Source organism: Populus nigra, chromosome 12 (genome assembly GCF_951802175.1).
Source record: "Populus nigra chromosome 12, ddPopNigr1.1, whole genome shotgun sequence".
Lineage (NCBI taxonomy): Eukaryota > Viridiplantae > Streptophyta > Magnoliopsida > Malpighiales > Salicaceae > Populus > Populus nigra.
This window is the reverse complement of record NC_084863.1, coordinates 11722096-11735715: the sequence shown is the minus strand read 5'-3', so window position 1 is coordinate 11735715 and position 13620 is coordinate 11722096. Positions and strand designations below refer to the sequence as shown.

General features: G+C 31.3%; 1 protein-coding gene across 1 annotated transcript; it reads right to left on the bottom strand.

Moving 5' to 3' along the window:
- Window positions 1–3564: 3564 nt before the first annotated feature.
- On the bottom strand, window positions 3565–6082 carry LOC133669956 (patellin-3-like). The gene is made up of 4 exons (XM_062090294.1): window positions 4790–6082; window positions 4569–4693; window positions 4301–4451; window positions 3565–4139 (listed from the first exon to the last, which is right to left on the bottom strand). Exons 1-4 carry the CDS (start codon window positions 5960–5962, stop codon window positions 3885–3887), a joined length of 1704 nt encoding a protein of 567 aa, XP_061946278.1. The 5' UTR covers window positions 5963–6082; the 3' UTR covers window positions 3565–3884.
- Window positions 6083–13620: the final 7538 nt, after the last annotated feature.

Below are 13620 nucleotides of genomic sequence, written 5' to 3'. Positions count from 1 at the left end.
AACTCATAAAAATAAGTAATATAAATTAAACTCATAGATACATATAATATTTATAAAATATTATAAATGAGTTATAATATTTAAAATATCATAATTGAGTTAGATATAATTATAAACTCAAATCTAAATCAACTATGTCCATTAACACCTCTACATCAAATAAAAATAGAATGCTTGTTTTTTTTTTGTTGTTGTTGTATATCATATGCATATGTATACATCAAATTAAGTTTCAAATTGAATCATATATACTCAATGAAATCCCAGTGATCGGCAATGTATTGAAGACAGGGAGCCTCGAACTTGGAGACATGGTATTCCTTCGAGAAGAAGGCTGCATTTCAAGGTCGAGGCATGTCTTTTCTACCTTGTGATCTGCTGAGAAATCCAGAATACTCGAGTGATTTCGAAAATCAAACCCAGGTCAACTGCACGCAGAAACTCGGCAGATACCTTGCACTTGTCTGTCTGTTCCCAGATTCTCTAGTTGCTTTTCATTAGGTTTTATTTGCCCTTCCATCCATCCATTATCAAAGGAAATTATTCGAAGCATCAATGTTGACTTTGATCAATGTTCATGATTATTAGCAGTATATTTTTACAATTTTTTTATTTAAAATTAATTTTTTAAAATATTATTTTAATATAATTTTAAACAAAACAATATTTTAAAAAATAAACACTAACCCTCTGCATCACCGATCCTAACACCTTCGATTACCTTGCAATTAAAGCACGCAAAGCTATGCATGCCAATTTTCGAGTGTGGCACAGAAATAATAATAATAATAAAGAAAATATTTTTAATGTTAGAGCCTGCACCACTGTGATTACGAGTCCGAGACTTTTATCATTGCACCATTAGTTAATTTCTCTCGAGCTGATTTCAGTCTGCAGATGTCTTAGACTTCCATGCAGTCATCAATGGATGTGCATTATTAGGTCAGTGGTGATTTGTCTCGTGCAAATTAAGCAAAGAAAACTGGAAAAGGAGTAATGAATGGTTCAATCTTGTACTTGATGAAGAAGAGAAAAAGAAACATTGACTTATATTGTGTTGGTTTACAATGTCATGTAATCAATCAATGAGTTATATATGATATTAATTTTATTTATATAAATATATTTTATTTATTAATAAAAATATATTTATTTTTAATATTTATCAAATATTTTATTAATGAATTTGAAGTAAAAATAAAATTATTATAATAAAAATACCTTGCAAAGTAAATTATAAAGTTGTCATAATTATAAAATTTCTATTACATCAAAGCATTATTTTTAAATTTTCATGGTCGATGCTCTATTAAAATTGAATATTAATTAGAGTTGTTGAAACTAATATATATTATGTTATTTCTTTATGAAACGAAACAGATATTCTCATAAGCTGAGATACTAGGGATATCTAAAACTAATATGTAGTTGCTTGTCAAATGACATATACACTAAATTGACTCGCATGAGAATTTTACATTGAGAAATTAATTGTATGGAAAGGCTCATGTGACGATTAATAGGTGATCCTTAGATTTTATACCGCTAAGTCATCTTATATAGAGAGATATTTTGATCATGCTACGCATTGTCCTAGTCAAAGATATCAAATGAGCATATATTGGTATAACATGAATTACATGAAGATATTTAAGTAATTAAGAGAGGATTCATCATCATATGTAAATTGAAAAAAATATCTCATGTGTTCTCAAATAATATTGATTGTAAATTCTTGTGTAAAGTGGAATGAGATTTGAAAACAGTTTCAAATATTATTCAAATAATCAATGATTATGGTGTTGAGAATAAACATGATTCAATAAAGCAGACACGCTTCATGCTATAATGTCTAAATCGAAACATTGTTGATGAAGAGATAATAATTACACTGAGAAACTAGTCACTAAAAGATTAAATCAAACTACTTATATTTTTTCTAATATTTAGAGAATCATGACAGGTTGCTAAACATTGTACTTAATTTTTAGATATAAATCAATCGATTAGATTATTCAATTGATGATAAATTAATTTGTTTAATTTATTTAATCATATTTTATTTTAGAATTGTAATTTATATTTGGGTCAACTTATTAGGGAATCTAATGGATTACACACATAAAAACCATTAGTTATAAATTAAAATGGGATGATTAATCAAGTATGACTTGATTGTAAATAAATTTTAGACATAGAGGATTATAATGTAATTAATACAGGGAATTATAATTCTAAATCTAAAAACAACATAGAAAATACTTGATTGAATAAATTTTTAAAATTAACCTAAAATAATATATGTTATATTATTTAAAAGGCAAATTAATATTTTGCTATTTATAGGAGTTTTAGGTTTTCTTATAAATAAAAAACTATACCTCTTATCTTCTAAGATGAGAAAAGTACAATGCATAAACATCTAAAACACAAAAGAAAAAAGCTTAGATATAACAACCACTGTCTCCTAAAAAGAGTTTAGAAAATTTTTTACTAGTGATTCGTGTAGATTACTGTTAGAAACGAAATACTTGAACGGTTTATGGTTTATGATAATTTAGCTTTAAGCAAATATTTAAAGTAAAAAAAACATCTGATCTTCAAATAATTTTTACATAAACTCTAAATCTATTTAACAGAATCCTTAAAACTCTTAAAAAATTTTAAATTTACAGTTTTCATTGCATATATATTCCTAAAAACCCAACATCCATGTATTTCAATTACCCATGAAGCATAGCTTCTTTTCAGTTAATCCCCTAGGCCTAAAGATACTTAAGGAAAATTTTGTTTTTCTGTATCAGTGGTGGAGAATCTCCAGTTTCTTTCTATGGCGCCAAATTACCATGCTAATTAAGAAAAGTTGTAGTAGCCTAGCTATTTGTTTTAGGATATCAAGACGATTCCCTTCAAACAATTTGCTTTAACCATCCACAGATTCTAGAATCTTTAGACTCACAGAACTAGGCCGTTTTGCGCTTGTTTCAGTGATTCACTGCCACTATAGTTTCGACAATGGCAAAGGACAGCATCACTTTCCCTTCAACTATAACATGTAAAGATTTAAGAATCACCTTCTATGTTATCTTCAGCAAATCCAACACCAAAATGGAGCCTAGATTTCTTCAATTCCTCAACAGCAAACCATCAATTTTAGTAACGTTCAAGACATGAAACAACTGTTTGTTTCTTCCCTGGAATGTAATCAGAAGGGTGGGGAGGGAGAGACAACTTTTTCCATGGGCATGTGGACACCTACACGTTGAGGAGTCTGTTCACATCATGCACAGAATCAATTAATTCTTGCATATCCTTGAAACATTTTCAAGCGGGTTAACGTTCAAACCATGATTGGCACTCAACAACTAAATTCCAAGCATATCTTTCTCTCCCCACCAGAATTTTTGACCTTGTAAATGGTTAGGTAACCACGAAACTATCAAGGGCACAAGTCAAAAATCAATTAATTCTTGCTTAGATTGCAATATTCAACTTTAAAGATAAGGCCAAATTAAATTGCAGAAGTCTGAAGCATTCAATATGTGAATAACAAAGAGTTCTGAGTAAACATTAAAGCAAACGGTACTTAAAATATTGACATGGAGATAAAAGAGAATATACATCGCAAAACACTTCAGTGAAATGGTACAAATTGTAGATATAAGTTTGACAACCGTATCCCCCTCCATTTGCCTGTTTCCCACAAAATGATTTGACAAGAAAACACCAAATGAAAACCATTTGCTGTTCTCAACCAGCAATGTTACCGACCCAAAAGAACCAAAACCAAAAAGGAAGACAAAAGGCTCACCAAATTACAGAAAAATTAATTCAATTTCCACATCCAACTATATGAAATGGAAACATTAAACACAAAGAGATACTCAATCTGAGAAGGGGTTGATCTTGAACCTGTAAAGAAGTTTCTTCTTCTTTGAGGTGGGGTTGTCAATTGTGAGCAATATTTTCCCCAGTTCACCAACTTTGAAGCAGTTAGACACCACTGGCTCATCAGTTGGGGACATTTTTGTGGGTTTCGTTATTATAATCGTGTATGCATCTTTAGCTTCGGGCATGAACTCAGCGCTGTAACTCACCTCCCATCCGACAACTCGCAACTCCCAAACAAGGATACATTTCTGCAATGTCCAGAATACATATTACCAAAACAGAACAAACCTTTCATTCATAGCGCAGTAGCAGAAACGTTCATGATCAGAGCCAGTTAATAAGAGTTGAGCACTGCAAAGCAGCATGGGTCAATTGCAAGTATAACGCAAAAGGAGCAATGAATTTGTACCTCGTAAATTATAATTTCCACAGTTTGCTTGGTTGCTGGTTTTACAGTTAAATCAGTAGCAGGATCAGCAATAGTAAATTCAGGGTTGCAGTCACAGAAATCCACGCTCAAGCCACCATACTGAATAGGCACTTGCTCAGGAGATACATATCTGTTTCGTCGGTTTTAACCAAGAAATAAAAGCAAAAAAATAATAATAATAATCAAGAGAGCAATCAAAAGAACCTCATTTTGGCAAAATTAAATGATCAATAGAGACTTCACTAACTTGAAAAGTGTCTCAGCAGAATTTGATGGGCCTGCAAATACAAATTTGCTTTTGGTCCTTTGCGTCATGAATGGACTCATCACTGTATAAAATGCAAGATACCACCAAGGGACATTGATAAACACCTAAACAAAAAACCCAAAACCACAACTCTAAGTGCATCAAAAACAAACCATTCAATCAAAATCCACTCAATAAAGCAAATAGTCATAAAAATCAACCTGTTTGGCAACAAACTCAGGGTAATTGTCCTGAAGCGAAAGGAGAGCCTGTTTAGTAGCCAACCTAAGCTCTCTCTTTCCAGGTCCTGGAGAGTTCTTCAGATCATTAACCTGAAAGATGGTAGAAATACCACCAGGACTGAAATCAAGCTTCCTAATACTCCTCTCCAAGAACTGAATCCGCCACCTCAGAAACTTCAATCTTTTCTCCTCATCGGAGAATGTCTTCTGATACAATTCTTTATTTTGAAACTCACCATATACATTGTAACACATAGGATGCCCTTCCCTATCATAACCATGCATAAACACAACTTTCTCCAAATCATCTCCTAGATCTTCGTCAACAAGCTCATCAATTTTGAAGTCCCTCCTCCATTGAATTGTGTTCTTGATCATTACAAATGCATCTCTTACCTTAAAATCCCTTGCCCTCAAGAATTTCAAGAGAACCACATCACTTCTATCATCTTTCAAGAGAGGAATCCCCCATATAGTGACTTCCTCTGGTGAAGAAGATGCAACCTTTTGCTCTTCTTTCGCCACTTCATGCGATTCTTTTTCTGGGGTTTCTTCAACTTTCGATTCTTGAGTCTCTGCTGATGGTTTCATCTCAGTACCAACATCAGAATCTGGAACGGGTGCTTCAGTTTTTGAAGTTTCTTGAATAACACTGACACTTTGTTTCTCTTCTTTTTTTGGTGGAGCACTGCTAAACTGGTGAGAGATGAGAGCTTCTTGAACTAATTGTTTCAGTTCTTCTAAAGCCCTTCTCTCAATATGAGAGAGATCAGCCAGTGCGTTACTCTCTTCCTTGAAAGAAACCAAAGTTAGAGGAACTTTTTTCTCTTTCCCAGTGTCAGGAACAACAGCAACCTCTTCTTTAGTAGCTACTGATTTTTCAGTTACCTCGGTTTTCTCCTCAGGAGGTGGTTGTGGTGGTGGTGAAAATGACTCTTCTTTCTCAATCATCGCCGCCAAGGATGATGATCTAGACTCCTTTTGTTCTGCTGCAGCTGGCTGTGGTGGCACCTCTTCCTTCTCCTGTACTGCTTGTGATTCAGCTTCCTCAACTGGTGCTGGGGGTGGCAAGTCTTCTTTATCTTTCTCTATGACTGGAGAAGGTGGAGCTTGCTCAAGTACTGGTGGTGGTGGAGAAGATTCTTCGGCCATTCCTCGGTGTTTTTTTCTTTTGTTTTGGAGAGATAGAGGGTGTGAAAGAGTAAAGCGAGACAGAGGAGGAGAGGGCTTAGAGTGTAGACATAGACAAGTGTGTGTGTGTGTGTGTGTGTGTGTGTGTGTGAAATAGGTCACGCGAACTGATTTTATTTTTATTTTATATATATATATTTATATATATACATATATATATATATATAAACCTTTTTACACTCGTTGAAAAATAAAAGCAGGAGAAAAATCTGGAATCCTATGCTAATAAATGTACAAAGTACTGTTAAGATATATTTATTATGTTTTTACTTTTTTCCATGTGAAATCAAAACTTTTTTTTTTTTTAACTCTACTCAACCTTTCCACAAGTAAGATATTCAAATTAAATTTATTTATTTATTATTTATTTTATAATTTTTAAAAGTTTGTGATAACAAAATAAATACATTATATATTTATTTATCAAAAATGTACTATGATTATGTTGATGTGAAAGGTATTTTTAAAATTTTTAACCTTGATTAATAGATAAATAATTCAAAATTTTCATTTATCTTCAAATCAAAATAAATAAAATAAATAAGTTTATTTCGAAGCTATAAGAATCTATTTTGTGTATCCATAGAAGCAGTTGTAAGTTGTGGACCTGTGAATTTTAAAGAAAAATATGAACTTTTGGAATCAATTTGGTTTAGCTTTTGGGGGGAAGAAACCCTAGATTTCTAAAGGAGCAGAAGTGTGATTCCATGTCTATAATTATTTGATTTTGTATTATTTATTCTTGTACTGAGTTTATTTATATTATGGTGTTTTATTGTGTTATCTGATTCTATTTTATTAATTATTTTTTGTGCTAAAATGGTTAGTTGTTTTTAATAAGTTAATTTTTTTCACATGTTTTAATAATTAAATTATTTTTAGACTATTTTTTTTTTGCATAACAACTGTCACACCCGGACATCACTTAAAATTAAAAATTAATCTTGATTGGAAAAGGAACAAATATCTGTCATCTTTTTTTAGAAGAAAATGTCTTGTTCAAGGAGTCACCACCTAGTATTATGGTCATTATGAACCCTAATTAGTCAACAAAGATTCTATGGTACAGAACTGGTTACGCAAAAGAAAAGATGTTATCACCCCTTAAGCGTCTTACCTAAGGCAAGTTGCATTGCTGGTTTTGTCTAAAATTACTAAGAATTTGTTCTCTTTTCCTTTTCTATTCTTCCTTTCATGTTCATGACTTTGCCGTCAATGAACGATTCCTACAAATATTTCCAACTCTGGCGTTGGTAAATATCGTGCAAATCCACAAAAAAAACGATACTCCTGACTCTGGTGTCAATGAATATTTTCACAAAAAAATGAATTTGAAGAAGAAATTTTCTACGCCATTTTCCCCTTATTTATCCTTTATTATTATTAGCCTTTTTTAGATTGAAATAAATAAAATAAAATAAAAACATTGCATGACATATTTGCATTTAACAGTAATAGTCCACAGATTGAGCACATAGCTAAAAAAAATAAATACACAAGGAAGAAAAAATAAATCAACATGCGAGGGGCCCACAAATAAATCAATGAAGATCCCCAAATTTTTTTGGAATTTTCTGATATCGAAAAGGAACTTGTTTGGTCAAATATCAAATTAGAATGGGCATAAAAATTATGGTCAAGACATAAAGGGTGTGTTTGACATAAATGGTGTGTTTTGTCAGACACACCCTTAATAAACATAATTTGGGTCGGATGGGCCTTAAGCCCAGATTTGACCCACTTTTTTTTTTAGAGGCTGGGTCTAACCCAGCCAACTGGGCTGGGTTGGACCCAGTCGGTCCAGCCTGGTCACTGGTCCAAGCCCACAATTCAGCTGGGTAGCAGACACGCGTGGCTCAACCCATGCGTGTGCTACACAGTGCGAAGGTAATTACCTTCACACTGTTTTATTCTTTGCAATATTTATACAATCAACAGAGAGAAGAGGACTTTACCCGGCGAGGATGAAGATGACGATGCAGCTGAAGGTAACGGTCCGAGCACTAGCAGGAGAATTCTCTCTTCTTCCTCCTCCTTTCGACCTCTCTTTCCTCTGTTTTGTTCAGTCTCTCCTCACCCTGCTCTTGTTTGTTTATTAATGGGTTCTCCTCTGTTTTCTCTCTTTTGTCGTCTCCCATGTTTTTCTCCTTTTGTTTTTCTCTTCTTCTCCCCCTTTGGCTTTCTTCCCCTCTGCCTTTTATAGGCTTCCATGCTGCTTATCTTCCCAAGACCATGATAAGGCCTGGGGACATTGTGTTTCAGCCGAATTGAGGCACCGACAATCCCACCCCTATTGGACTCCTTTTATAAGCATAAGGGCGTGAGAAATTTATCCTTATCTCCCTAGGGTTGTAACCTTCACAGAGATAAGATTTGCAAATTGAGTTCTGGTTGGACTGGGATGCCGGTGTTTCACCATTTCCATTCCTTCTTTGCAAGTGGGCTTTCAGTGTTTGAGGAGGAGGAAGAGAAATAACGCATGGTTGAAATGGTGCATTTTGGACTGGAAATGACCATTTCTCAATTTAGTCCTCCAGTTTCAACATTTTTAATCAGGCCCTGGATAGAATTTCGGCGCCTTTTACAAAATGGTCCCTAGACCTTAATCATTTGTAATTTTGTCCTTAATTAACTCAGAAATTTAATATTTATTCAAGTATGCCCCTAATTTCATATATTAAACTAATTCTAAGCTTAATTAAGTCCTCAAAATTATTCATTCTTCAATCAAATTCTCGATATCATTAATTAAACCCAATCAAAGTTTAATTGGAACCCCATAACAATTAATTCTTTGAATTTCTTCCAAATTTAACTTCTAAAGTCATAAATCCAACATGATTAACCCTTAAAAGCTTTCAATTTGTGTTGCCTTGAGCCAAACCTCAATTTTTCATTCATTTCATTCATTTCATATTTTTTTTTAATTTTATGTCGTCGAAAATCAGGTTATGACAACAACATTAAATTTTGGTGGAATTTTATTAACAAAACAACTAAATCAACTGGGTTGATTTCATTTTTTACCATATAAACAGTGAAACTTCTCCCCAAGTTAACAAATATTGTTTTTTATTTTTTTTCCCTTTTTTTCATTTTCCTCTTTTTTTTTCTTTCATTCTCCTCATTTTTTCTTTTCCAATTTCATACTTCAATATTTTCTTGATTTTAAATTTGTTTTCATAATTTACTTCAGTTTGTTTTATATGAAATTATTGCAATCTCAAATAAACATCTTGATATTTGGTTTTGTTCTTGATTTTGTAAGCATATACTTTTGTTATGTTTTTGTTATTATATAATTAAGTAAAGCATAGTTAAGAAAAAATAAATCTAATGGAGTTCATAACTCGGTCGCAAGTTTGGAGGGTTAAGTTATGAAGCCTAGGTTAATCCAACATATTATCGTCTTAATATTAAAAAAATTGTCATATTGGATTTTTTTTAAGTCAAACCAGCCTTTTTTACTAGTCGTTTGAATTGTCTTTAAACTCGTTAAGTCGATTGTGTCACATCGAAGTAAATCCCACATGCTTTTTTTTTAAATCTAGTCTAGGTAAGGAATCGAGTCATGAAGTATTAAAATTAACTTACTAAGACAAGCTTAATAACAATTTTAAATAATTTTTTATGACCTAGATACTTTTTTATACGTTTATAAAAATATTATTCAACTCGAAGCATAATGTGAGACTATATACTAGCTAAATGGGATTCAATTTGAAACATAAATTTTCAATGTCTAAAATTTTGGTCAAAGTTTGGACAAGACAAAAACCTATCATTCACTAAAAACTATTTATTACTCTATTAGCCCATGCAACACCACATATATGAGTAAGAAAAATCTCAAGTCAACCAATCAATCTCGCGACACAAGTCATGCACATCAAATTTAATAAATACTTATTTAAAAGAAAAAAAATCATGATAAGTGCATGAAACGGATATTACAAAAGCATATTATTGATAACAAATCGTAAAATTGCATTTTTTTGTTTTAATTTAAATAAAAAATATAGATCATCATTAACAAATGGTGAAATTGTATTATTTAAAAAAAATAAGGGAAAAATGCATCAAACAAAAAAAAGAAAAAAAATAATAGACTAGATGTTATGGCTTGATCTGTCAAACTTGTGATCCGAATTATGAACTTAACCAGGTTCAATACGTTTTTTCATAAATCTATAATTAACTTAAATATATTAAAAAAAACCAAAAAGAGCTAAAAAGAGGCCAGCAACGTTGGCTTATGTTTGTGAAAGGAAAAACCAAAGCGCGTCGGCCTTTAAGCTCAAGCCCACACGCTTGTACATGTTATTTTTGTTCTCATTTAAAGGGGTGGATGATGTGTCGCCTGCCATCCTTGAATCTGGCCACCACTATAGTGGTCGGAAAATGAGGTCTATGAATTTTTTACCCATAAACCAATTTCAACCCCTTTTTACATGAAAACTCCCTACAAAATACTCTTAAAACATCAAAAAACCTACATATCAACCTAATAAACCAGAAAACGGTCAAGATCACAAAATCAACTCGAATAAAATGTCTCATTCTCATTCTCGACTTAGATTTATTTTTAGGCAATATTGAGGCAAAACAACTACTATAAGACTCCCCTCATCGAATGGATCCCGTTGACACTAGTTTCAACTATTTTGGGTGGTTGGAATAGATGTAAATGATGACTTTTTCTCTCTATATCGAATTCATGCGAGTCTCTCTCTCCTCTCACAAAATAAAAGGGATTGAAAAATGAGAAAAATAAAGTCTAGTATCGAAACTAAATTTCTAACAACTAAAAGGATTGATTACTTATTAACTGAAAAGGGGGAGCAAACTAATTTTTTTGGATGAAATTTGAAGTTGCCACCTATTTTCTCCATGTTTTTTACTTTGGTCCTTTGTGTTTTGATTTCACTATCTCTTAAAACAAAGATGTGATTGGCTTTTAATTTGGGCCTAAAAGGGTTTAACTGGACAAAAACAAAGTTTGAGGATCAAATTAAATATTTAAAAAACTTAATTATTTTAATCCACAATGATTTTTTAGATAACGTGCAATATTCATTAAAGAATGAAAGTGCCTCCCAACTTAGTTTTTTTATATATAATTTCATGAAAAAGAAATGCATTTACACATGTACATTTTAAACATTTGATTTTTTTTTAATACTAGTCATGTATTCTACGCTTTGCATACACGATATTTATTATTTTTAATATTTAGAAGTAATTATAAGAAGATTAATTGGGGTTCATCACAATGCCATCTTAAGAAAAAAAAATATTTATGTTTTAAATTGTATATGGTCAAGTCTCTCAAAAATAGTAAAAAATTATATTTGCATAACTAATAAAAATAAAAATATACATGGCATGATTTAATAATTTTAAACACCAAACATTCAAGAAAAATAGTTTTGTTTACAATTTTTTCATGTATTTTTAGATTTAATAACTAGTTTACTAAAGCCATGAAAATTTAACCTACATTTCAAAAACACTAAAAACATTTATTTTGTTTCTGTTAATATCTGGGATTATGAACTTATATATAAAATATATTTCTAATATTAAATAAGAAGATAGTTTTTTTTTAACTTTATATATTTTGACTCTAGAATGACTAGACTTGACATTTAAAACCATGATCTACTCTACTAAAATGGATCGATTTTAACCAATAGACAAACTAACATTACCATAGTTTATATCAGACAAATGAATAGTGCATATTACCTTAGATAGGGTGCATTAATGGTGATACATCCTCTCTATACGCAACTAGTCTCATTATCCAAACTTTGAAATCAATTAGGGTTTCTAGTTATCAAAATACTATGTGACAATTCTATCCTCTTTTTACTGATAAGAAACAAGAATCTGTTGTTCTTTCCCTCATCACCAGAGAGATCCTAACCTGGAAGGATGATCACTGTGTGCCGCACACGTGCGACAAAATGGATGAGGCTAAGGTTAAGGTTATAAAAGAGTGACCTACACCTAAGACGGTAAGTAAGGTAAGAAGTCTTTATGGATTGACTAGTTTATATAGAAGACTCGTGAAAGATTTTAGTACAATAGTTGCTCCATTAATTAAAATTATAAATATTTTAAATGAGAAATTGAACAAGAGAAAGATTTGAATTTGTTAAAAGAAAAGTTTATTTTGGCCCCATCACTTGCTTTGCCTAACTTTACAAAAACTTTTAAGATTGAATGTAATGCTTTTAGTATAGGTATAAGAGCTATTTCAATGCAGGATAAAAGGCTTATAACTTATTTTAGCGAAAAGCATAATGGTTCAACTCTAAATTACTTAATATATAATAAATAGTTGTATGCATTAGCAAGGACTTTGAAGACTTGGAAACATTACCTTTGGCCTAATAAGTCTTTTATTCATACCGATCATCAATCTTTGAGACACTTAAAAAGTCAAGGTAAGTTGAATCATAGACATGCCAAGTGGGTAGAATTTATTAAGACATTTTCATATGTCATTAAATACATGCAATATAAGAAAAATATAGTTGCAGATGCATTAGTATGAATGTATGTGCTTCTTAATACTTTGAATACCAAACTTTTAGGATTTGAGTACATGAAAGAATTATATCCTAATGATACTGATTTCGGTGAAATTTATTTCCAATATGAACTTGTGGTAACTAATGAACTTTTTAGGCATGATAGATTTTTATTGAAAGATAAAAGATTATATGTGCCTAATTATTCACTATGTAAATTGCCTATAAAGGAAGCTCATGGTGGCAGATTAATGGCACAATTTAGGATTACGAAGACTTTAGAAGTTTTATATGAATATTTTTATTGGCCTAACATGAAAAAAGATGTGCAAAAAATTTATAATAGGTGCATAACATGTAAACAAGATAAGTCTAAAGTGATGCCTCATGAGTTATATATATTGTTACCTGTTCCTAAAGAATCTTGAATTGATATTTCTATGAACTTTATTTTGGGTTTAGCTAGGTCAAGAAAAAGAAGAAACTCAATATTTGTTGTTGTAGATAAATTTTTTAAGATGGAACATTTCATATCTTGCCATAAAATTGATGATGTAACGAATATAACAGATCTATTCTTTAGGAAGGTAGTTAGGTTACATGGTATTCTAATGAATATTGTGTTTGTTCAAGATGTTAAGTTTTTGAGCTACTTTTGAAAGGTTTTGTAGGGTAAGTTAAGAACTAAACAATTATTTTCTACTACTTGTTATCCACGAATAGATGATTAAACTGAAATAGTAAACAAGACTCTAACTCAATTATTAAGAGCTATCATTCGAAAGAATCTTAAAAATTAGAAAGATTGTTTGTCATTTATTAAATTTGCATATAATTATAGTGTGCATTCTATTATTGATTATTCACTATTTGAGATTATTTATGGTTTTAATACTTTAACACCATTAGATTTAATTCATTTACTTGTTAATGAAAGGGTTAACATTGATGGTAACACAAAAGCACAAGTAGTGAAAGATTTACATGCAAATATACAGTAACAAATAGAGAAAAAGAATGAGTAACACGCATTCAAGGCTAATAGAGAATGCAAATTAGTAAGGTTTGAACCAAGAGATT